Source organism: Pocillopora damicornis, chromosome 5 (assembly GCF_964200805.1).
Source record: "Pocillopora damicornis chromosome 5, jaPocDami1.2, whole genome shotgun sequence".
Taxonomy (NCBI): Eukaryota; Metazoa; Cnidaria; class Anthozoa; order Scleractinia; family Pocilloporidae; genus Pocillopora; species Pocillopora damicornis.
This window is the reverse complement of record NC_142674.1, coordinates 13,625,619-13,648,125: the sequence shown is the minus strand read 5'-3', so window position 1 is coordinate 13,648,125 and position 22,507 is coordinate 13,625,619. Positions and strand designations below refer to the sequence as shown.

The 22,507-nt window shown below is 38.5% G+C and overlaps 4 protein-coding genes, 1 long non-coding RNA gene and 1 pseudogene across 6 annotated transcripts in view; 4 read left to right on the top strand and 2 right to left on the bottom strand.

Moving 5' to 3' along the window:
- The first annotated feature begins 1,945 nt into the window (after positions 1-1,945).
- Positions 1,946-3,172, top strand: LOC149045436 (tachykinin-like peptides receptor 86C; annotated as a pseudogene).
- Positions 3,173-5,650: 2,478 nt separating this feature from the next.
- Positions 5,651-8,438, top strand: LOC149045435 (uncharacterized). The gene is made up of 2 exons (XM_089208199.1): positions 5,651-6,041; positions 6,402-8,438. Exons 1-2 carry the CDS (start codon positions 5,920-5,922, stop codon positions 7,684-7,686), a joined length of 1,407 nt encoding a protein of 468 aa, XP_089064325.1. The 5' UTR covers positions 5,651-5,919; the 3' UTR covers positions 7,687-8,438.
- LOC149045434 (uncharacterized) lies at positions 7,672-9,980 on the bottom strand. The gene is made up of 2 exons (XM_089208202.1): positions 9,735-9,980; positions 7,672-9,595 (listed from the first exon to the last, which is right to left on the bottom strand). The coding sequence occupies exons 1-2, from the start codon at positions 9,906-9,908 to the stop codon at positions 8,519-8,521; spliced, it is 1,251 nt and encodes a 416-aa protein (XP_089064328.1). The 5' UTR covers positions 9,909-9,980; the 3' UTR covers positions 7,672-8,518.
- Positions 9,981-10,723: 743 nt separating this feature from the next.
- Positions 10,724-12,368, bottom strand: LOC149045433 (uncharacterized). Its single transcript, XR_016187259.1, has 2 exons — positions 11,579-12,368; positions 10,724-11,013 (listed from the first exon to the last, which is right to left on the bottom strand). It is a non-coding gene; the product is annotated as an uncharacterized LOC149045433 (long non-coding RNA).
- Positions 12,369-14,584: 2,216 nt separating this feature from the next.
- LOC149045431 (RNA-splicing ligase RtcB homolog) overlaps positions 14,585-22,507 on the top strand; it is a 9,293-nt gene continuing 1,370 nt past the window's right edge. The window contains exons 1-4 of one of the 2 annotated variants that reach the window (XM_089208231.1): positions 14,585-14,785; positions 15,587-15,665; positions 17,537-17,628; positions 22,278-22,501. In XM_089208231.1, coding sequence (XP_089064357.1) covers positions 14,684-14,785; positions 15,587-15,665; positions 17,537-17,628; positions 22,278-22,355 — 351 coding nt within the window. In that variant the 5' untranslated portion in view covers positions 14,585-14,683 and the 3' untranslated portion in view covers positions 22,356-22,501. Of the gene's footprint in view, positions 14,786-15,586; positions 15,666-17,536; positions 17,629-22,277; positions 22,502-22,507 lie in introns of those variants that run through there. The other variant, XM_089208230.1, reaches the window with a different exon arrangement.
- On the top strand, positions 18,014-20,632 carry LOC149045432 (zinc finger protein 862-like). The gene has a single exon (XM_089208193.1). It carries the CDS (start codon positions 18,324-18,326, stop codon positions 20,475-20,477), a length of 2,154 nt encoding a protein of 717 aa, XP_089064319.1. The 5' UTR covers positions 18,014-18,323; the 3' UTR covers positions 20,478-20,632.

Sequence of the window (22,507 nt, the reverse complement as noted above, 5' to 3'; positions counted from 1 at the left end):
ATTAAGAGAACAGTCCGGGGGAAGGGGAGGGAAGGGAAAAATTGGCGTGGTCTGGAACCTGGGGACGACGTTCTCTCAACTTGCGATAAAACGCATGCTAACCAGCGGTATCTTCAAGCAGCTGGGGACCTTTGTTGTTGTTTCCTGATGAGAAATTTTCGAAGATAGAGAATCTTTTCTTCTTCAGAGGAAGTGTGAAGTTGAAATCAGTTGAGACTCTTTTTGTTCTTTAAAGCCCCCTACGGGCAAACGTCGTTGTAATTAAGTGATCATGCTTTAGCCATGTTAGCAGCCGAAGGGACGAGATGTAAACGTGGAATGCGAAATCTTGCATCAACGGGATTATAATTGAATCAATATCAATAAATGTTTCTTTTCAAGCTAGAGTTGCAAATTCGATTCCCGGGTTGATACACGCGCATGCGATAAACACCAAACCAAATAGGATCTTTTCTTTCTTTATTCCTTTTCCTATTCCTTGGGGCATTATTATATCGAAGCGGTAAACTGAAGTTATTACGTAAAGAAATCACCTAAGTATTGTGATCTAGCTTAAGAATAATCTCGATTTTGGAAACGAGCACGCGTCAGTTAAAGGAACCAAAAGAAAGGTAAAAACGAGCGATAAATTGTGCTTTGAGTAACGACTACGAGCTAGATAACATAATCACAAAATAAGTTATTGCTTACCAACGCTCGCGAATCTTGATTACTTTATCGAGGATTACGGTCTAACTTGTATTCTATTCAAAGACTATCTTGATCACACGGGGTCTTATCTTGAACTGAAACGCTAACTATAATTTTCGGTCTAAAAAGAACTAATCAGGGGGGCGTCAACCTAACCAGAAAATATTTCGCAGCTTTTCTCGGAAGCGGTAACACTTAGCTTCAACGGAAATAGTTACAAATCTTAGTTTTCCCTTTTAGGAACGAATTTCACCACGTCAAACTGGGTTTTCAATAGCACAAGGGAAGATAAAGCACTTTGTTTTATTAGTCAATTTGATTATTTTTTAATGATTTTTGTTGCCCAGGTGTTTTTGATCTTTTTCTCTCGTTATGCGATAAATCCGCCGAAACCATCTTTCAAAATAGCTTAGATGACGAAAAAAAGGTTGACACAAAATTTGCGCTTCCATCATTCGATAACTTGGGTGACAAATGCCTTCCCTAGGAGTAAGGATTCTTAGCTAAGTTATTACTTTCCATTTTCATTTCTTTAACTAAGCTCGGATCTCAGATTTTTTCTCTCGTGATCGAAATAAACGATTGACACAATTTTAGTTCTGAAAAGAAGTGCAGCACATTTTTGACCAATAGAAAACAACAAAAACAAAACAAGACAAAAAAACAACAACCAGAAAAAAAAAATGAAAGAGGCTGTTAAGCAAGCTGGCTGAACTGCGCCGTTTTGTGGTAAACATCTAGATTTTTGTAATTTTGACAGTGATAATCTGAAATTCACTTTTTTTCCTGGCAGACCCAATATTCAAAGAACGCAACGTTGCTTGAAATAAAGACTCAACTTTTTTAGAGCTGAGCTTATTCCGTCAACCAAGTATTCAGATAAATTATGCTGACTTCTTCAAACAATAGAGACTAGGAAGCTGCAGATCCAAAAATGTTGACGTCCTCGCAGGCTGATAACGGTAGGAAAACCACCTTCAAAAATGGCGCTTGAAAGTGTCCAAAAAATAGCTAACGCTACCATTGTTGCTGCTGCAATACTTGTGAAAAACGCAAAGCACAAACAGCTTTGACATTTTCCACCGATCAAGGGCATATCCCTTTATGACAGAAGTGATGCACTCTTCAATGATGAAAAAAGCTTGGGTTTAATTGATGTTTTTCCAATAATTATTATTGCACATCGTCACTATCTGTGTCGCCTTTCGGTGTACGCGCGCGTTGCAGACCTATTTCCTTTATTTTTGCTTTAACCATGGTACTTCATTCTCTTTCAGGCTCCACAACGCAGCCTCCATTCACGTACCCATCAAGAATTAAACTCACCTTCGCCATCTTATATACCGCAATCATTTCAATGGCCTTAGTTGGAAACATTTTGGTGATCTATATTCTGTACAAGAGGCCAGAAACAAGAATATTAACAAGCTTCATGTGCGTCAAACTCGCTGTGGCCGACTTGCTCGTAACAGCTGTTGTCATGCCTCAGTCGATGGAACAAATCATTTTTGACAATCTGTGGATCGATGTTGTTTTCTTCGTGGCGGTCACAGCGTCCGTCTTCTCTCTAACAGCCGTGGCTTTTGACTTCTTCTTCGGGATTGTCCTTCCCATGCAAAAGTTTCCTCGCTTTAGGAACAAAAAGATCTTGGTTCCCACAATTTGGATCACTTCAATGTGTCTGATGACTCCATGGCTGATCACAATCAAAGTTAAGAACTCCAGGATAGAATTTAAGTTTACTCAGTTTGGCGAGACTCAAGCAGCTTTGAGAGGTATCTTCTTTACATCGTAGTCATCATCTTCTTAGTGCCCCTAGTTACCATGTGCATTCTCTATGGACACGTCTGTCGTACACTCCACAGGCACAAACTGCCGGGCATTGCCATCAACAATCGCGCAACAACTCGGGCCCACGCTACCAAGCGTCAAGTGATTCATATTTTGATAGCTGTCGTTGTTGCTTTTGCACTTTGCTGGCTTCTAGCGCACGCGTATCATATGATTTTGGCCATTGACTTCAGTGTCTGTGAATCGCTGCCATATTATATTATGCTGTTAGGCTATTGGTGTGGACATGCAAACAGCGTTGTTTACCCGTGGCTCCTGATATACCTTACGAAGAAATTCCGTGCCGCATTTAAGAGAATGATAACTTGTCCATTATCGAGAATCTCATTTGCTTGCAAGAATAATGAGAGCGTAAGAAGTGTAACTAAACTGCCTATCAGAGACCCGATTGTCCAAGTGAGAGAACATTACCAGTTTGCAAGTTCTGTGTAAGGATTATTGTTAACTCTTTATAGGTTTTATTATATTCAAGTTGTAAAATTTGCAAGCTCATTATAAGTCCAGATATCAGCAGTTGAAGTGTTTCCTTCACACCAAATTAATTGAATTCAGATCGATGGATTAGGACTCTGCAGAACGTGATCCACTAAATCAAGGATTGACTTAACCTGTTTTGTCTCCATGTTGCATTTGGCTCGCATGATGGTATAATACAAAAACATAATTATTATCAAAGAATACGTATGCAGATTTTTACCGCCTTGATATGCAAGTGTTAAGATGAAGAACTTTGTAGAGATCTAGTTGCATCTCATTTTCGCACTTTTCTTTTTATTTCTGGTGCTGTTTGTCAATCGTGTCATAAAAAATCCTTGGCGATACCCGGAAACTGTTTGGGAAATGAGACCTGACCCAAACTCGAGAGAAAGGGGGAAGTAGAGCCTTCAAAAGAAACAAAACAAAAGAAAAAATTCACTTTACCATGGCAATGCAAATTGCGTTCGAAGAAAAAGAGCTCTTAAAGATGGAAGACAATGCTGCACAGCGCCACAACTCATAGAAGCGTTTAGTGTAGACCGAGCTGCATGTTAAAACTGGTGCTTTGTGGATTAGTTTGTCCCATTGGAATAAGGATCACAAATCAAGCCACCTAACCACACCAGTCTTGGCTTACAGCTTGGGATGTTGTTCGGTCATCAGGTCAGAGAGAGACAAGGTAGAATCGGGTCATCAGATTTCACACATCGCCCCATGTAAGGTAATCAGGATTCCGGAATCCAGGAAATTTTTGCTTGTGGAGTCCGGAATACTGGGCATTGGAATTCAGAATCCCGCTAGATAATGAATCCAGAATCCATTTGCTGAAGATCATTTTCAAATCGTATTAACGGCTTTCATGTGCATCCATGCAACCACGGTCATGCTAAAACGTAGACTGCAGACCGTGCAGATCATGTAGAGCGCGCTTTGTTCGCTGCAGAATTTTGACCGCTACAGCTCGCGTGACAACGACAAATTCAGTCATGACCTATCACTCAGTCGACTTCGATACTGTAATGGCCAAAGTTCCTTAATAGCTATTATTCAGTCTTCTACTCCGATTCAAAAATCTTATTCCTAGAAAAGTTCAATTTTAGCTTGCAGCACTTTCTTTACCGTAAAGTTCTTTGGGCTGTCTTGTGAAGATCCTGGTAATCATTTGCTTCGTTCATACAGCACATTCCATACCTCTAAAACAGCTTCACTGTCCACAAAAATAACATCTGCAATACATCTAGCCGTGTGGGGCTAATCTCCATGAGCTCGAGAAACTTGAGCCTGTGATTTTGCTTTGCTAGGTAACGAGAGTTCGATATAAACTCGTAAAATTTCGTCATGTGGTGTCCAAAACTTGGAAAAACGTTACCAAAAGAGCAAGAAAGTTATGTATACACCTTTATCATACGTAAATCACAGTTTAAAAAAAGCAAACAAAAAATAGCTCAGCCCGCACGGTCTGTGCGGTTTGCACAGTCTGCATGGTCTGCAGTCTGCGTTTTATGATGACCAATGCAACCGCTGTGGAGTGCAGTTCACTCACGTGGTCAATGGGTTGGCAAATTTGGAGAGACAAAAGAAATTGTTTACGTGACAAAAGCACTCAAATTCCCCAGGATATGCTTGGAACACCAACGTGGCAACGGACCACACGTTTCCAGTAAGGACAAACTTTGAACAAAGATATATATGGACACCTATGGGAGCCGGGAGAATTTTCGCTATTAGAACGTAAACCGCTTTCTTTGATATTTGGCATTCGGAATAAAAAATTTGAATATTTAATAAAACATCTTATCTCAGTGCGAATAAAATAAGATATTACCAGATTTTAGGGTCAAACTTGAAAAAAAAAAAAACGCGACAAGCCACCTTAAACCTTTATAGAATCATTTTTCTGGAGAATTCATAGCCGAAGTAATGTGACTTGACTCGGTTAACCTTTTAAAGAAAAATGAAGTATAGAAAAGAGAACCTGTTATTCTTGGAAAATTTGTGTAAATGCAGATCTTTTGCGATTTTGCAAAGGTTTGAGTATAGTTGAGCTGGTTGAACATCGTTTTATGCACAATCTCATAAAATCGAACATCATCTCAAATTACACGTAGGAAAACAAGCTTTTCTTGGTCATAGTCTGGGATTTATTTGCGACCTACACGGGGTAGTACAAAACTTTTATTTCAGTTTAAATTTTTCCTCAGTCTGGTTTTTGTTTAAAAGGAAAGTTAAAAAGAAATTTGAGAGGGAATCCGGAATCTAGCACCTGGAATCCGGAATCCACAGGATGGAATCCAGAATCTAATACTGTCCCGGATTACCTCACATGGCGTGACACATACGACTAAACCTTACGCGTATTCACGTCAAATCGCTAATTTTCACCCAAGTGTGGAGTAGTACACATATATAGTAACATATTTCCATAGCATTGATACCAAAACATCATTCACTTGTAAACTAAACGGCCAAGATACAAGGGAAGTTTAGAGTGAACGAGTCTTGGGGTGAATTGTCAGCAAATGAATTATTCATTGGAAAAAGGATTATTCTTCAAATCTCCTCAAGTAACTCCATGCACACCTACGTGTACTTTGGCCCTCTTACAATTAAAATCTTAGCAGAGTCTTCCAACAATAGAGTCCTAAAGTGCTTACGTCACGTTTCCATAGCACCGGAATTCTGTGGTCTAAACAAACCAATATGGCGTCCCTAGCGTGACACATTGTCGTTGACCTCGAACACTTCAAGAGCTATAATAGCGCATTTTATCCTCCAATAATAGAAATAAGATAAAGAGAATCAAGATAACCTTTGGCCTTACTATTGAAGAGTATAATAAGCGGACAAAAGCACCTGGTGAGCAATAATTCGAGTCAAAACGCCACGGAGACGAAGTTTGCGATGGGCCAGTGTTTTCATCCAGATTGCAATCACACATCTGAAAGCCACTGCTGCCGATTCTTTTCGTTTCCAGACCAGAAAAAACATAAAACATTCTATGATAAGTGGATATCATTTGTAAGGTGAGTATTTTTCGAAAAATATATATTTCGATGCTGTACCATCGATTAGAAATAGCTGGTTTTTTTTTTTTATCTCAAACTGATTCACGATTAGCTGTTTCTCTTTCTTGTCTTATTTCTTTTCTCGCGGCTTTGCCTTTCCTTGTCTTCAGTCTTGATCTAAGATTATTTAGTTACTAAAAAACTATATGATAGTTGTGAGTATCAAAGCTTTTACACTAACTAGTATTAAGTAACAAGCTCAGAGAAATACTCGCTTCGCATTCACGTCTTAGACTACAAGGTTAAGCATGTGACCAACTAAACTTTGGGTTTTTTAAGCGCAAGTATAGTAACTGCTTCTGTCTTTTTCTGTTATAGGAGAGGAGATAGAAAGCCCAGCAAACATTCGCGACTTTGCAGTTGTCACTTTAAAGATGGGCGAAAAGAAAATATGCCAACCATCAGTGACAGAAACAGGCACAAGCTGTTTGATAGTTTGGACTTGCTGCCAGGTACAGGACCAACACCTCCCAGTACACCTACCCCCAAGAAAAAACGGAAAGTGTCTGCCGAGCCCACGAAATTACCAACTGTAGCATCTGTGCTTGAAGAGATTAAAGAGAACTCTGAACCATGTTCCACTGAATGCTCACAAGAGGAAAAGACAAGTTCCAAAGAAGCTCTGCTGTCAATAGAGCTTGATATGACTTCAACAGAACTTGCTAAACACAAGGAAGTGTCAAGTTACTATAGTGCACACTACTCTGCTAAGAGCTTGAGCCCTGAGGTGATACGGATGGAGACAGGTCTACCCACTAAGGATGTTTTTGATATTGTTGTGGGATATGTTTCAAGATTCAAGGGTGAAATAAACTATTATGCTGGATGGAAGGTTGAGGCGATCACACTTGAGGACCAGATATTTATCACTCTGATGAAACTGAAACAAAATTATACCAATCTACATTTAGCCCAGTTGTTTTCATGCAGTGTTGCAACTGTTGCTAACATAGTACTAACTTTTGTCCATGTTCTGCATTCTCTCCTGTTCAAAGACATCATGACAACTGTGCCATCTAGAGAAAAGAACAAGATGTGTTTGCCATCTTCTTTCTCTGAGTACAGCAGTTGCCGCATTGTGATTGATTGTACAGACATTGAAATTGCTGCACCTAAGCTCATGTCCCAGCAGAATGCTACATATTCCAGCTACAGGGGAATGAACTCTTTCAAAGTCATTATAGGGGTTGCCCCAAATGGAGTTATAACCTATGTTAGTGATCTTTTCCCTGGCTCAGTCAGTGACAAGGTCATGGTTAAAGAGTCTGGGTTTTGTAAACATTTGAGTGCTGGTGATCTTGTTCTGGCAGACAAAGGTTTTCTCATCAGCGATGTAGTTCCAAGAGGTGTTTCAGTGAACATACCACCATTTCTCAACAATGGAAAGTTTACAGAGAGTGAGACAAGGGCGACAAAATCAATAGCTCGATGTCGCATCCACGTAGAGCGTGCAAATGCAAGACTTAAGAGTTTTCGCATCCTTGGCTTCATCCCAGCATTTTTGAGGTGCCATGCTGACAAGCTATGCCAACTGTGCTCAGCTCTTGTTAATTTGCAGTATCCATTGATCAAGGATGGCTGCAAAGACTTTGAATTTGACTGAATAGAACTTTTTTTCAACTAAATTATAGTACAATGAGTTTTTAATATTATTTTTGTATTACTAGAAGCCCTACTGTAACAGATCAAATGGTATTGACATAGCTTTGGTCAAAAATATGATGTGGTCAGTTTTACATTTTTCTGATATTCATCTCCTTTATGTTCATTAATACAAACTACTATGTGTTCTGTGAAAATAGATTATAATGAAAACCAGTGACATTCTTAAATTGTCATTTCAACTAAATCCAGGTCAGGGGCATGTGACCAGTATGGAATTCTTTCGTCCAGTAGTTCCAAGTGTGAAAGTCGTGCTGGCTTAAAGGTTTTACTTTTGTGTCTGTGAAGCTGGGAGCCTGAGTCCAGGTGTATAAAACTAAAGCCACACTTCAATTAGCTTAAGGGATGGTGAGAGGTAGTCAGAAAAAATAACCTGTGCTGCATGGATTTTGTTTTGGCTCTCACCCCTTCCCTTTGCATTGCTATGCAAGCCTACTTAAGTGTGGCATAAGTTTTATGTACCTGGGCCCTGTTGAGTAACCAGGATAAGTGTTACCAGCTACCAGTAGCCATTGGTTGCAAAAAAAAAATTGTTTAAGCTTGCTTTCAGGAAGAATGTAATTTATTATTAAGTTACTATGCTAAATGGAAAAATGTGGGTTCTTTATCTTGTGTCTCTATCTGAGTGTAGAATATGTAATGTTATATTAAGAAATTAATGTATGAAATTTAAAAAAATACCTTTTAACATTAGCTACTGCCTATTTACATTAGCTCCCACTCCCCCCCCCCCCCCCCCACTCCGATTATGTCCAGCATCTGTGCACCACTTTTCAAAGTTCTCCCTCGGTAATCTTTGGGAATAGTTGATGAAAGTAAAAATCACTCAAGATAGTAATATTGTGCTCCCAAGATTCATCTCGTTCAATCTTGATAACTACACTATCCTTTGTGGTCCATACAACAAAGTAGCAGAATTTGCGCTTTGTCAGGAACATCTGGCCTTGACACTGATGCCAGTAAACATGTGTGGTAGACAGCGTATAATTCCCTTCCTTCTCCTCCAAGTAAAAGTCTTTGTGCCCACAAGCTTCCTTGATTGTCGCATTTCGATGTGTGTAGGGGCACTTACACTCAATCACCGAGTCGTCTCCCACAAGTCCATCAGGGGAAGCACCCAGAACTCCCGACTCGTGTAGCCAAAGGCCGGTCTGTACAGGTGTAAAGTTTGTGATGTTGGTGAAGGATTTCAGGGCCTCAGTCTCATTGTCCTGTCCCCATGCAATTGCTTTAACTCCACTCAAGTTGTATTCCCCAAGTAGTCGCTTGATAAGAGACGGTGTAACTCTTTTTGCCTGGAGGACGGAGCCAAAATTACTGGCAGTCAGGCGGCCTCTACGAGCTTGGTGCCATGCAGGGCTGTTTCGCTGGCCAGCCGTGAGGGTGCTCACAACATTTATGGTTCTCTCCTCTACTTTGGCATTCTCAATCAAGTACTCTGATTGTTTTTCCTTCGTAGATGCCATAAGGAAACCTTCTGAGTAAATGATATCCTCAATCGTCTTGATCGGGAGAGGGGTAGCAGGTTGTGGTTCGGGACTCAAGATCCAGCAGGTCCCTGTAAATTTGCCATAGCGCTTTAGTTCGCTGTACAGCCACATCCGATCTTCTCGGCTAGGATCGCGCGCCAAAGGGCTGTAATCCTTCTTCTTCGGTGGCGCTGGAAACATCTGGCTTGCAGACTGTACGCTTTGTGCCTTTCGCTTTCGTTTCCATTGGCATTGCAGGTCCGTCCTGCTAAGGTTATGGATGCCATAAATAAATATGGCTGCCGCGTGACTGCACTTGAACTCGCCGCGAGGACACTCGCATTCTGTGTTTTTTATTTCAAGGTTTTCATCGAGATAAATCTGATAAAAAGATAATTCGAAACAGACACGTAAGTTGCAATATATATTCCGCAATATAAACATTAAATTGGAGGTGAAATCGGGGTTGGGAGTTCTTCGAATTGAACATACGTGTTGTGATCCCAAATTGGCAACTTACTGTGACTTTGTAGTCCTTATTTTTCATGCTTGCTTGGACTTCACCTTTGATGACTCCCCTGGAATAAATAAAGCTTTGGACATGGTCGGATTTGAAGTGGTTTTCTCCGCGATCAAGCGATTTCCGCTCTCCAGAAAAGAAAGAAACGAGTGAGCATATCGATAAAGACGCCATGTTTGAAGTATGAGTTTAAACTGTTTAGACCAGAAAAAAATGCTGTCATGGCAACGTGACGTCACACTTTAGGACTCTATTTCTCTCACATTCTGGGGTCTCAATACATTTCACTCTCGCTAAGAGCGGTCCTCTCAACTTCCCGTCGAAAAAAAAGTTTCCTTTTATTTTTTGCCCATGGAAAGGGTTTAAGACACATGTTTCAAAAATTGTTTAGTTTTTCTCCAATTCTCTTTTTTTGCGTCGCCACAAGCCAAAAATGATTTCTGGCCAGACCACCCCTGTGGACAGCGATCGAAAGTGTAAATTTCAAAGATTTTGTCCAGTGCGCAGCGACTGCAACAATGTAGCTCACGGAATTCTATCTTGCTTCAAGTTAAAAGATGTATTCAGTTAGTTCTCAGCAAAATATGGAAACTTCAGCCGAAATATTTTTCATACTAGCGTGATCAGATTGCGCTCGTGAGAGATCATTTGCATGATTCTTAAAATTGACCAACATCTCCTTTTGACCGTTCAAACTTCGTTCGTTTATCTTCTACGTTGAGGATTTTAGGTTTTCACAGCAACTGAATGGAGGATAGATGCCGAGTTGTCCTAAAACGTTGCGTAAACGTGATCGGTCGTAACGCTTGCGCGCTTGCGTGACTTACAAAGTAGACAAAGGTGATCGGAAGGCGCCTTCTCGATAATTTACGTTCAAATATCAGGTTATGAACTACGCAGTGTGGAGAAGATCAAAATTAAAGGATAAAATTTGGCACTCTGGTCATAACAGACATATGGTGTTGCTCAAAAGGACACAAAAACAAGTTGAAATAGGTTACAGTTTTTATATTTACAAAACAACACACATACACTCTGAAATAATTCTTGCAGTTTCTCCCGAGATTTAGTATACGGAACCCGATGAACCAACCCTCCTTTCCGAAGATTTATTTCCATAACTAATGATGTTACGCTCTTATGGACCACAATGGTTTTGAGCGACAAACTCGACATTTCCCTGCGACCATCAAAATCAACTGGACAAACCCAGCTTGATGTATTGCGTGACGTGATTGTGCAAATTTTTCCCCTTGCGATATGGCCTGTTTCGCGGGTTCTACAAATTGAAACCAAAATTAGTGTAACGAATTAGAATCGAAAGTTATTAAAATGGACTGAATTACATTTTAATGAGAATTTTAACTTTCAAGAAGGTTTACTTGATTCATGGAAAGCAAAGATTGGAGTGGCTTAAGGTATTTCAGCCCTGATTTTAGTTCAACCTATACAAATTAGGATCGTAATACTCTGAACAGAAGGGTTTTTATATACTTTGCTGCTGAAGGGGTGTAGATAAAATAAATATTTCATTCCAGAATATGGTATCACAAAACAATCGAATTTATGTTTGTGGGAATAAATGTGTTTTCAGTGCTGACTCATTGTCATTTTAGTTGCCTAAGCCTATTGAGGCTACAAAATCATGTTTCCCATAATAAAATTTTCCAAACAAGAGATGGGTTTGCCTTCTGCTACATTGAAAAAAATAGTATTGAAGGCTCACAAGACAAAATTGACTTGGGCCAATAAAAATAAAGTAATAAGGGGGTTTCTAACAATGGGAAAATAGAATTAACTGTGGAGATGACTTCCAAATTGTCAATTTAAGTACATAAAGTTACCTCTAAAGATGAGTGTTTTGCAGCCTGTTTAAGATGATTTTTTATTTGCTGAGCCAATTCTCTGGTTGGTGTCATTATCAACACCAGGAGTAGTTTTTTGAGCTTGGACCTTCCATAACCAGTTTCTGTGGCTTCTGTAGCATTATTTTTGGTAGTATTTTCTGTAGTTTCACCTGCTTCTTGACTGGACTTGTGGTCAAGGACGTGGGTGAGAATTGGAATCCCAAAGGCTAGTGTTTTACCTGAACCCTAGTAAATACATATATTTTTTAATTAATACCCTTAAATAATAACCTCCTCAAAAACCAGCCATTCCTGGAAGCTAAACTTCTCCCAAGTGATTTTATCATAACTTCAACAGACAATTTCAAGGCATTATCCAACAAATGATATGAGAACTACGAAATGATATGAGAACTACGAAACTTACAACTTGAAGGGACTTATCTTGACAATCTTATTGTAATGCACATTTTTGTATAAATAATGTTCCATCAACCAACTAATATGTATATATAGGAAGATATAGAATGCCTGCATATCTTCACAATAGTTGTGAAACCAAGTACACAAACAATACACATAAAAAAAGAGACCTCCACCAATCTAACTGCTCTGATTCAACTCACTGTTTCTGCTGCACCAATGATGTCCCTGTGGTGGAATATTGCAGGCAGAAGGGAGAGAGTCTGTAAAGGGGTTGGTGTAGTAAAACTTTGTTCACTGAGTCCTCTCTGAACTTCTTTGGGAACACCAAGGACTTCCCAAGCACTCATATCTACCATGGGCTCTAAAGTTTAGTTCATTCAAAATAAATGGCTATAAAATATGATTGCATCTTAAACTTATAGTGTTAGTGGGAAATATCATTTTATTACAGTTGAATGGAATGGGTTATTTGTACCTGTATAGATATGAAATATGTTTATAAAGGTTTTATAATCTAAATTAATAAATACTTTATTAATAAATAACAATACAGTAATAAAAAATTATCAGTAAAATTACATTATTTATTACACCCATTTTAAAATCACTGGTGGTCCCTGTAATCTGATTGGCTCTAATTGATGCGATTTACTCACAAATTGCACCATTTTTTGCCTTAAATTGCATCTTTTTTCTAGCTAATGAGAAGGCTACACTAAAGACAAAACAACCAATCAGATTTCAAGGCTTGTTTAAAGTAACCGATCAAATTGCAGGAAATAAAAGACAAAGAGTATTGCATGGCAAATTTTGCAACTTTTGTTTCCAAAACTCTTACTTTTTCCCCCCAAAAAATGGATGAATTTAATTTCAGACCAGCTCAGTGCTGCATCAATAAAATATTTGAACTTACCAAGTCCTGTATTTGGGTGATTTCAAAATGAAATGGATGTAATAAAGTGGTAATTGAACCTCGTGTCGTGCAATTTTGGTCTGAAATCATACTTGTGATTTCAAATCAAACTCACGCTGTGCACTCATTAGATTTTGAAATCACGCATATTATTTCAGCCCAAATTGCACTTCACTTAGTTCAATTTCCCATTATTTATAGAAAATTATCTCTTTTCCAAGATAACATTATCTACACAAAATGTGTTTGATTCTCTTCTTGATGATAAAATTCAAGGACAATCATTGGAGTAAAATTGTACTTTGTTTTGTGCATTTCCCATCCATAATTCCTAAAATTAACTCTTACCTGGAGGATCTTCCACCAGTCTATTGTCAGTGACCATTTCTACTCTGTTTTGCTCTTCTGACTGGGCTCTACTTTGGGCCTTGTTTTTCTTTTCTTCTTCTTTTTTCCCTTTGTCTGTTGGTCATTCTTCGTGCTTTTTCAAGTTGTGTGGATGGTGTGGTAACTGTTTGTTCCAGATTATCCTGAGGATTTAAATCAAAAGACAATACTATGTAGCTTTTTTTTTTCTTCATGAGCCAAACTTCTAGAGAAAACCAAAAAGAAGCTTCTATTCTTAGATATAAATAATTGTGCACCTATGGGTAAAGACTGAAAAAATGCATGAGCCCTTTGGACAATGCAGTCTGCTGTCTTTGAAAAAATTAGGACAAACTGCTCTCAATGACTTCAGTCAATTCCTGTATTTCCATGTAGTTCTTGTGGTGAGTGTTGTTGTTGTTGTTGTTGTTGTTTTCTTTTTGTTTGTTTGTTTGTTTCTTTTCTCATTTAAGGTATGACTGGCAGTTATCTTAGTTTTGATTCTCATGTCCAATATATACACCCAATCTGACTCAGGAGACAAGTCATTCCATTTGGGTCAGGTTGAGGATTATTATTAAGCATCTCGAAAATCGACTTGTGGTAAGACATTTCCACCTTAAGAGGCACGGTTTATTCAGATTTCCAGTATCACAAGATGACTTAACCACTAATTAACTTCTGGTGGGTCGATTTGTGAACGACTCAACCCAATTTGGATGCATTGGACAACCCTCAACATTTAATAATTAAAGATGAGTTAAGATAAAAAAAAAATGAACAAAAAAATTTAAAAAGATAATTTTTCCCAATTTCTCGTAAAATACAAGGGTAATTTCACCACGTGCTTGAAGTGAATCTTACATTTGTATCTTCTAAATTTAACCATGCGATACGTTTTAAAGCACTTTAAGCAATTCACCTCCTGCAGCGGCCGTTCTTTTATTTTCTTCTTCTGAGCTAGTCCACCTGCACCAATTCCTGCTAGCTCTTCTGGATGATAATCTTCCATGACTTCAAGGGACACAAATCCATCCATTTCGCCCGCAAAGAACAAAGGATCGTCAAATTCTACTGGTTCTCATTTTCGCTTCTTCCCTTTCGAATTCTTCTCTGCCATTATGGAGCAATAAGCAAAGAGCTTTAGTTGAGAAACTGAATGTAAAAGCTCTTTTAAATAACAAACAACCGTTTTGGTTTATCCTTAGAGAATTAATAAAAACAATTTCACGTCGTCCGCCATTATGGATTACCCTCCAGAGAAGGACTGGTTAAGAATTTGTGCTGCGCGCATATTCAAACGGGAGTCATTCGCTGATTAATTGCTACATGGCTTTTCTCCCTTCGCCGAGTTCACTGAAACCTTTGTGAAACGTGAATGAAAAGATTAACATCACATGGCGAAAGAACACCGTACATTCAAAGAGGAGTGCATTTATATTGAGCGCTTAAACGAAAACTCGTTTCTTATCAAGAAAGGCTTTGTCCCAAAAATGAAGGTAAGTGAACGCGCGCCAAACATCAATTCGGAAGCTCAACTCCAGCTGAGTAGCGTGCGCGTCAAAATACACGTCTGACGATGTCATACGTGAGAATGTTGATAATAAGCTATGGTCATCGATATAAATCCCCTTACACCTGCCATATCCGTCAAAGTAATTTCCTTCTTTGAAATAAGTTTTGTCACAAAGAAAATTGTTTCTGGGACAACTAGATTTTGTTCTTTCCCCCCCCCCCCCTCTTCCCCACCTTTTCTGCCCACGTTATGATCAAATCCCCCCCCCCCCTCTTCCCCACCTTTTCTGCCCACGTTATGATCAAATCCCCGCCCCCTGCCCCCCTCCGCGTCTCTCATGTCAGAACTATTTTCTTTTTGTTTGTTTGTTTGTTTGTTTCAATCAGTCAATTCGCGAACTACAGTCAAACCTGTCTTAGGTGACATCGTATCGAGCACTTGCACTGTATTAGACGCCATATTCCCGTGGGTGACTGCTTATTACAGGGTTGACTGAATTGGACAAATATATTTTGTCCTCACTTCCTCCATCAAACCCAGATTATATCCATTATTGTCCCCATCCCCCCTAATTTCTCTCCTTTTCCCTTAGTTGCAGACTGTGGTGTCTAGCTGGAAATTGTTGATGCAAGAATGTCCTAATAAGTACTGGATTAGGATGTTCTGATTAATTAGTACCATGGACAAATTTTTACATTCTGTTTCAGATACAAGACTTGAGGTGTACATTGCAACTATTCAACTCTAAAGTTCAAACTATTCTTTTCTTTTTTTTTCTTTAAAGGTTGAAGGTATCTTCTATATAAACAAGCTGCTCGAAAAACTAATGTTTGATGAGCTGAAGTACTGGGCTGGAACTCAAGGTACAGTACTTTAAACATTTGAAATTATATTTGCTGCATTTGTCTTATTCCTTTTATACAATTAAATTAAAATGCTCTTCAGGTATTGGTGGTTTCCTTCCTGGTATAAGGCAGATTGCAAATGTTGCAGCTGTGCCTGGAATTGTTGGTGTAAAAATGATCACAACTTTTTCTTGTTGAAATTACAATTTAGTTTAATTGAAACTTATAAGAGCTAACCCAGGGTTAAATTTTATTCAGGGAATGTTTAATACTTTGTTTAAAAGCCTTTTAAAATAATATACCATAGTTTTTTTAGGGCATCCAATCATCAAATCAGAGACTAAAGGAATTGTACATGTAGACTGAATTTCATTTGAAAGCTTTCAGATATGAAATCAGATTTCACACTGACAATTAGTTATCGAAACTCAGCTTTTAACAATCTGACCCAGTACTCTTGGGAAGCAGAGAAAGTATAAAGTGGAGATGACAAAAGAGTTTCTTGCTATAAAATTTGTGTTTCCATAGTATTTTTACACAAAGATTTCCTTAAAGTGATGCCAAATAGAGCATCCAGTTATCCAGTTAGATCCAGTTAGATCCAGTTAGATCCAGTTATCTCATGCACGATCTTGAGAACATGTGCAAATCAGTTTTTCCGCTTTAAGCAAAAGCCCTTAGAACTGTTTTTCTAGGAGTTTTCTTAAGTTCCTGTTTATTTCCCTCAAAAAAAAGGAAAACTCAAAGTGAAAAAAGGCAAATAGAATTAAAAGGCTACGTACATTATTTAAACTTTATGTGCTCTTATTTACCTTATCAATGGAGTTCCTAGGCCGCTCATGCAGATCACAACACAATGACTCAGTTTAATTCTAGCCATTCTAGTTGTAACATTCCTTCACTTCTTTTTTGCTTATGGACTACAATGCTTTTACTGTCACTTTGATACCTATGGTACAGCGTACACACAAATGCTGTGGCATCGTGTGAAATGGCTCAGCGTAATGTCAAATGATGTAGCGTTGCATGGAATGGCTGTTGTAATCAGTATCTGTTGTCTACATTGGCAGTAGAAAACGGACAAACAGAGGAGTTTCTTGATCACAGTGCAAATTTCAGGAAGATAAAAATTACCTTTTTTAGTAATAATTAAAAAAATATGTGCAAAAGACATTATAGTTACCTAAAACAATTCTACTGTAGAAAATAGTGGGAAATGCTTGTTTTCTGTGTTTACACAAAACTAGCAACTGTACAGTGCAGAACCCAGCTAGTCTTGAACTCTCGAGGGAAGCAACAATTTGCTCATACAGCTGGGAGTTTGCAATAGAGGGGTAAATTTGTTTGTAAAACAGGAACAAGGGATGCTGCTCTTTGTTCGAGATAAGGAGTTTGAGGTAGCTGAGTTCAAGATAGCCAATAGTAAATGCCTGAGAAAAGCAGGGCAAACCCAAGGGTCCAAGGTTCAACTGTACCATATTTACCTGTGTATAATATGCATTTTTCTATAAAAATAACCATCAAAATCGCAGTGTGTATTATACACAGATTCTATTGTTTGTCAAGCAGGTCCTAATTTGCATATGTTAAAAACACACCAAAGAAAGTAACAAAAGCTTAGTAGTAACTGGTCTTTATTAGCTTGAGTAAAATAATCTACCAATGGTAATTGTTTTTAGCAAGTGCCTAACCTTGAAGGTATCTCACAGTATTCGCAGCAAATGGTCACCAAATTAAGTATTAATGTGTCACAGCAATGCAATTTTTTAGATGCACATTTACTTTTTATTACTAGTAATAATTATTTTGCAAGATGCAATTCCCAAGCAGCAGTTGTGACAGATTCTCTTGTGTCTATCTATCTACTTATCTATTTATCTATCTGTCAGGTTCCAAGGGGGTTGGCAAGAGCGCTCTCCTTTCACGTCATATAGCAGTTAAGGCAACAATTGGGGAGGAGGATTGGAGAACAGCATATTTTGTGAGTACAACATATATTCTACTGTTATTTCGGCTGTTCAAATATAGGTTATTTGTCACCTAGCAATGTAAATATTAATAAGAACCATATTTACATAATTCAGCCATTGAATAGCCCTTTTGTATACCTTTTTCGTGCAAAGAGACGGTGGTGCCAATCAAGTGTTAAGTTGCAAGTTTATGCTTTTCTTTACCACATTGTTTGAAAACACAACAAATCATTTCCATTTGAATTCCATATTAAAGATACATGTCTGCCCCAGCTATGTATGCCCTTAAAATATATGTTTAGTTTACTGTCTTTCATCTGACAATCTCTCCTATGGGAAACCAGGGCTAAAAATTGGCAGTCACACGGTCGCCGGTGGCGAGTTAAAACTAACTAGGCAGGGTTCGAAACTAACGGGTGTCCTATTGCCCGGGGGCATGTAAAATTTGGCTTGGGCAACTGAAATCTTCAGGCCAGTTGCCCCAGTGGGCAACTGGCTTCCTCCATGCAGGGCAACTGCTGGAACTTGGAAGTAATAATAAAAATAATAATTTAAATCACTTAGAAATAATAAAGAAAACAGAAAACCAAGAAAAGTTGTCTTTTTTGTATGTAGCTAAACAGTAAAAGCACCTTGATTTTCAACGCTCGTCTGGGAGTGAGATCGCAAATGCGTCACTCATGTCAGCGGTACACTTCATGAGAGGATGCACAGAAAGATCTTGAATGCACATGTGTTCAAAATGGCGGGTAAAATTACTCGATTTTTTAGCTCTAAGTCGGACAAAGAACCACAACGAGACAAAGAACCATCCGATAATCTCCAGCCGCCTGCCAAAAAAGTTTGTAGCAACTTAACAGCTTCTAAAAAGTACGACAGCACTTCGAGAGTACGAAAGTTCCTTCCAAAATGGGAAAAGGATTTTCCTTGGATCCAGTTTGCTGGAGGTAAAATGTACTGTAAATACTGTTTGGAAGTAAATGAACATGCAGACAAGAATAGCTCATTCTACAAGGGTTCAGATAATTTCCGAATTGGTGTCATTCGTGCCCATAACAAAAGCAAGCAACACTTGCGATGCGCTGATGTTTACCGCTCAAAACGTAACCCACAAAACCCAATTGAACAAGGTTTGAGAAATATGGAAAGTGCTGTTCAAGGAAAGTTGATGAAATTGTTTAACACAGCATACTTTGTGGCAAAAGAAGAGATGCCCTTCAGCAGTTTTAAGAGCTTGTGTGAGCTTCAAATAAAGAATGATGTAGAGCTTGGTAACACCTATTTCAATGATCATGCATGTAAAAACTTCATTGAATCATCTGCAGAAATTTTAAAAGCTGACTTAAGTGAAAAACTAAACAATGCAAGCCCTCGCTTCTTTTCAGCAATGGCAGATGGTTCCACAGACTCTGGTATTATAGAACAAGAACTTTTGTTTGTCAGGTATCTTAACAATGGGTTACCTGTGAATAGATTTTTAACTGTGCAGTCAGTTAAACATGCAAATGCTGATGGGATTTTGCAAGCAATTGACAATGGATTTAATTATGCCAATGTAATTAATTGGAAAGATGGACTAGTTGGATTTGGTGCTGATGGTGCTTCTGTAATGATGGGTAGACAGAATGGAGTACTCAAGAAAATCAAAGATGATGTCCCACACCTCATTGAAATGCACTGTGTGGCGCACAAATTGGAACTTGCAATACTTGATGCATTTAAGGATGAAAGCATTTTAACAGAACTGAAGGATCTTCTTCAAGGGATTTATAAACATTATCACTATTCTCCAAAGGCTTTACGAGAACTAAATGAGCTAGCCCAAGTTCTGGAACTTAGTGTACTGAAGCCTGTAAGTTTACTTGGTACAAGATGGACCCCACACCTTCACCGGGGACTGAAGGTATTCCTTCACAACTTTGCAATCATTTACACACATTTTCAGAACACAGCTGCTCAAGGGAATGGTGCCAGTGCTGTGATGCAAGTACGAGCCCGAAAAATCACCACACAGATGTCTGACTTCAAACAGGTACTTTTCATGCACTTTATGCTTGATGCACTTGATGTTGTCAGTCATTTAAGCCTGGTAATGCAGAAAGACGCAGTCACTTTAGCGGAGGTGAAAGATTCCATTGAACGCACTCGCTTGTCTATGCAGGCCTTGGTGGTAAGACCTGGTGCAAAGCTTTCACAGTTTCTGGAAGCTGTGGGAGATCATGGTAACCATTTCAAAGGTGTTGAACTCAACAGACAAGATGGAGATATTGCTGCCTTCACTAGGCTTAAAGAAAGAGTAATTGGGTCCATGGTTGCCTATGTAAACACCAGGTTTGCTAATGTGAATACCAATGATGTTATTGCTGCTTTTGACATGTTCAACACTAGCCTGTGGCCTGATCGTGATGATGAACTGACACTGTATGGGGAACAAGAACTGAACACTCTTGTTGATCATTTCAAGCTACTTCTTGAAAGAAATGATTTTGATTTGGAATTGGTGGATCAAGAATGGCAAGAACTCAAAGTTTGTATTAAGAGAAATCATAGCCAATTGAGGATGCTTCCCATGTGGCAGAGAATCTTTGCAGAATATTCAGAAAGATTCCCTAACATCCTCATGCTAGTGGAGATAATGCTTGTGTTACCATTGGCCACGGCATGTTGTGAGCGTGGTTTTAGCACCTTGAAACGTATCAAATCAGATTGGAGATCACGCCTGGAAACAGAAACCCTTGATAACTTAATGAGAATCTCTATTGATGGCCCAGATTTGGAATCATACAATGCTGCTCGCGCCTTGCAACACTGGTGGGACAAAGGAGAGCGACAACGACGCCCAAATTTTCAGAGACAATAAAACACACCATACTCACTACTGTAAGCAATTTTTATTTTAATGTCAGTGGGCAACTACCTTTTAGAACAGGGCAAGTACAGTTTTTGGGGGGCAACTAAAAATTAAATGGCAGTTGCCCAATGGGGCAAGTTACCTCAAAAGTTAATGTCGAACCCTGCTAGGGCTACCAAAAGTTAAGGGTTGAATGCCCAGTGTGCGACTATGCTACAGAATTTCATAACGTTGCAATGTAAGTTATTCAAAGTACAAAGTTAAAAATAAAACTCAATATATAGTTCAATTGGACTACCCTTCTCTTCGTTTCTTTGCCTGGACTCTAAGATTATCCATTTTAGTTAATTTTTAGTTCTAAAGTGGAAATTCCGAGCCATTTTAACAGTGATTTCACAAGCAATCCACATTCACAAAATATAGACACCATTTTGATTTTCTGACTGCCACGTGACTCTGGACATACCTAGAGTTCCGTGCAGGATGGTTTCGAGGTACACGTTTCTGCTTTGAGGAAGAATTTGTTGATAGGCTTATCCAGAAATACCTGTAACCACAGTCACTGCATACAAGAATGTCTTTGAACAAAAACCCAGCTTTTTCTACAATGATTTTTACAACAAGTGCAAATAAATTCTTGAAGTTACTTTATTGCAGTTAACTTTATTTACTTAAATAAATAAAAACACTTAACACCTCTAATAATTTTATAGTGCCAAATGAATGGCCAAAATGTTAAAGAAAAATGTCTCATGGCATTACCGGGGGCATTACCGGGGGCATTGCCTTTTTGTGTTCTTTCCTTTTAGTTAATGCTCAGTTAAAAGCCATGGGGCACTTATTCAAGTTTTTCATTTTAAACTAGAGGAAATCGAGGGCTTCTTCATATTGGGATGGGCCACTAAGAATTCAAGGAAACTGTCTCGACTGGCCATCAAGCACTGGAGTTAATTTTTAGCCCAGGGAAACACCAAATTTTTATGACATGCCACTGAAAGATTTCAAACAGCTATATGAGAGGTTGTGGCAGATATGCCATTCTTTCTTTTTACCAACAATATCCATCAAATACCCAGGGATGAACAAGCTGCACATATATTGAAGTGCATTTTAAAGGAGACCATCACCCTCCCTGTGAGTTAAACATTGCAATATGAATAGTATAACTGAATACCTATCAGTTACTTTGAATTAAAGGTCATTCCACAGTATTTTGTCCCCAACTAGAAGGTTTTTGAATCTTCCATGGCAGACTTAAGATCCTTGTAGCGTTGTTGCTTGATAAATGAAGTTTGTGATAGATCTCAAATTTTGGGGATGGAATGCAAAATGGTTGCATAAACTGTAATACATTATAGAAAATATCAAAATGCCTGTTGTGGAGACGACAGATACATTTCTTGTTGAAGAAGTAATATAAACTAAAATCACACAAAAGTTGCCAGAACACAAATGTGTGCAAGTGCCCTCTACAGAACAGTTATTGAAAGATGGCTCAGTGGGTAAGGCTCAGTACAGTATGCAACTTCCATTCCCCAAATGTTGTCTCTGGAAGGGTTTGACACTCCAAAGTTTCTGTTATTTCTGAATAAAAAAATTGAAAGTATTCTTAGAACTTCTGATTTATGACAGAATATGAGGGGTTCTCAAAGGTCAAAAACCTTTAGGAAATGTATGAAGTGTACATGTAATTGGAATTTTCAGGGGCGTGGAGAGGGGGAGTCTTAGGATAAATCCCTTTCATGGGGAGGGTATGGATAATTTATGGAACTACACAATATGAAATTTTGGACATTATTTCCATTGCAGAGACAACACTTACCAGAGCATTACTGCCCCAAACATCTGAATATTTTTTTCAATGCAAGAATAGAAACAGAAAAGTGATCTCAACATGAGCTCAACATAATACAATAGCTGAGATGCTATTACATATTCATTATACACCAGAAAATTTCAACATCTTGAATACAAAGTTTCAGTTGCTAATTCTTGGTAGATATTATTCTTTAATAAAATCAGTTTTAGATGTTATGGCA

Coding starts and splice junctions, on each gene's coding strand:
- LOC149045435 (XM_089208199.1), top strand. CDS start 5,920: ATGGGCCAGTGTTTTCATCCAGATTGCAATCACACATCTGAAAGCCAC. Junction 6,042..6,401: donor AAGTGGATATCATTTGTAAG/GTGAGTATTTTT, acceptor TTTCTGTTATAG/GAGAGGAGATAGAAAGCCCA.
- LOC149045434 (XM_089208202.1), bottom strand. CDS start 9,908: ATGGCGTCTTTATCGATATGCTCACTCGTTTCTTTCTTTTCTGGAGAG. Junction 9,596..9,734: donor ATAAGGACTACAAAGTCACA/GTAAGTTGCCAA, acceptor TCTTTTTATCAG/ATTTATCTCGATGAAAACCT.
- LOC149045432 (XM_089208193.1), top strand. CDS start 18,324: ATGCACAGAAAGATCTTGAATGCACATGTGTTCAAAATGGCGGGTAAA.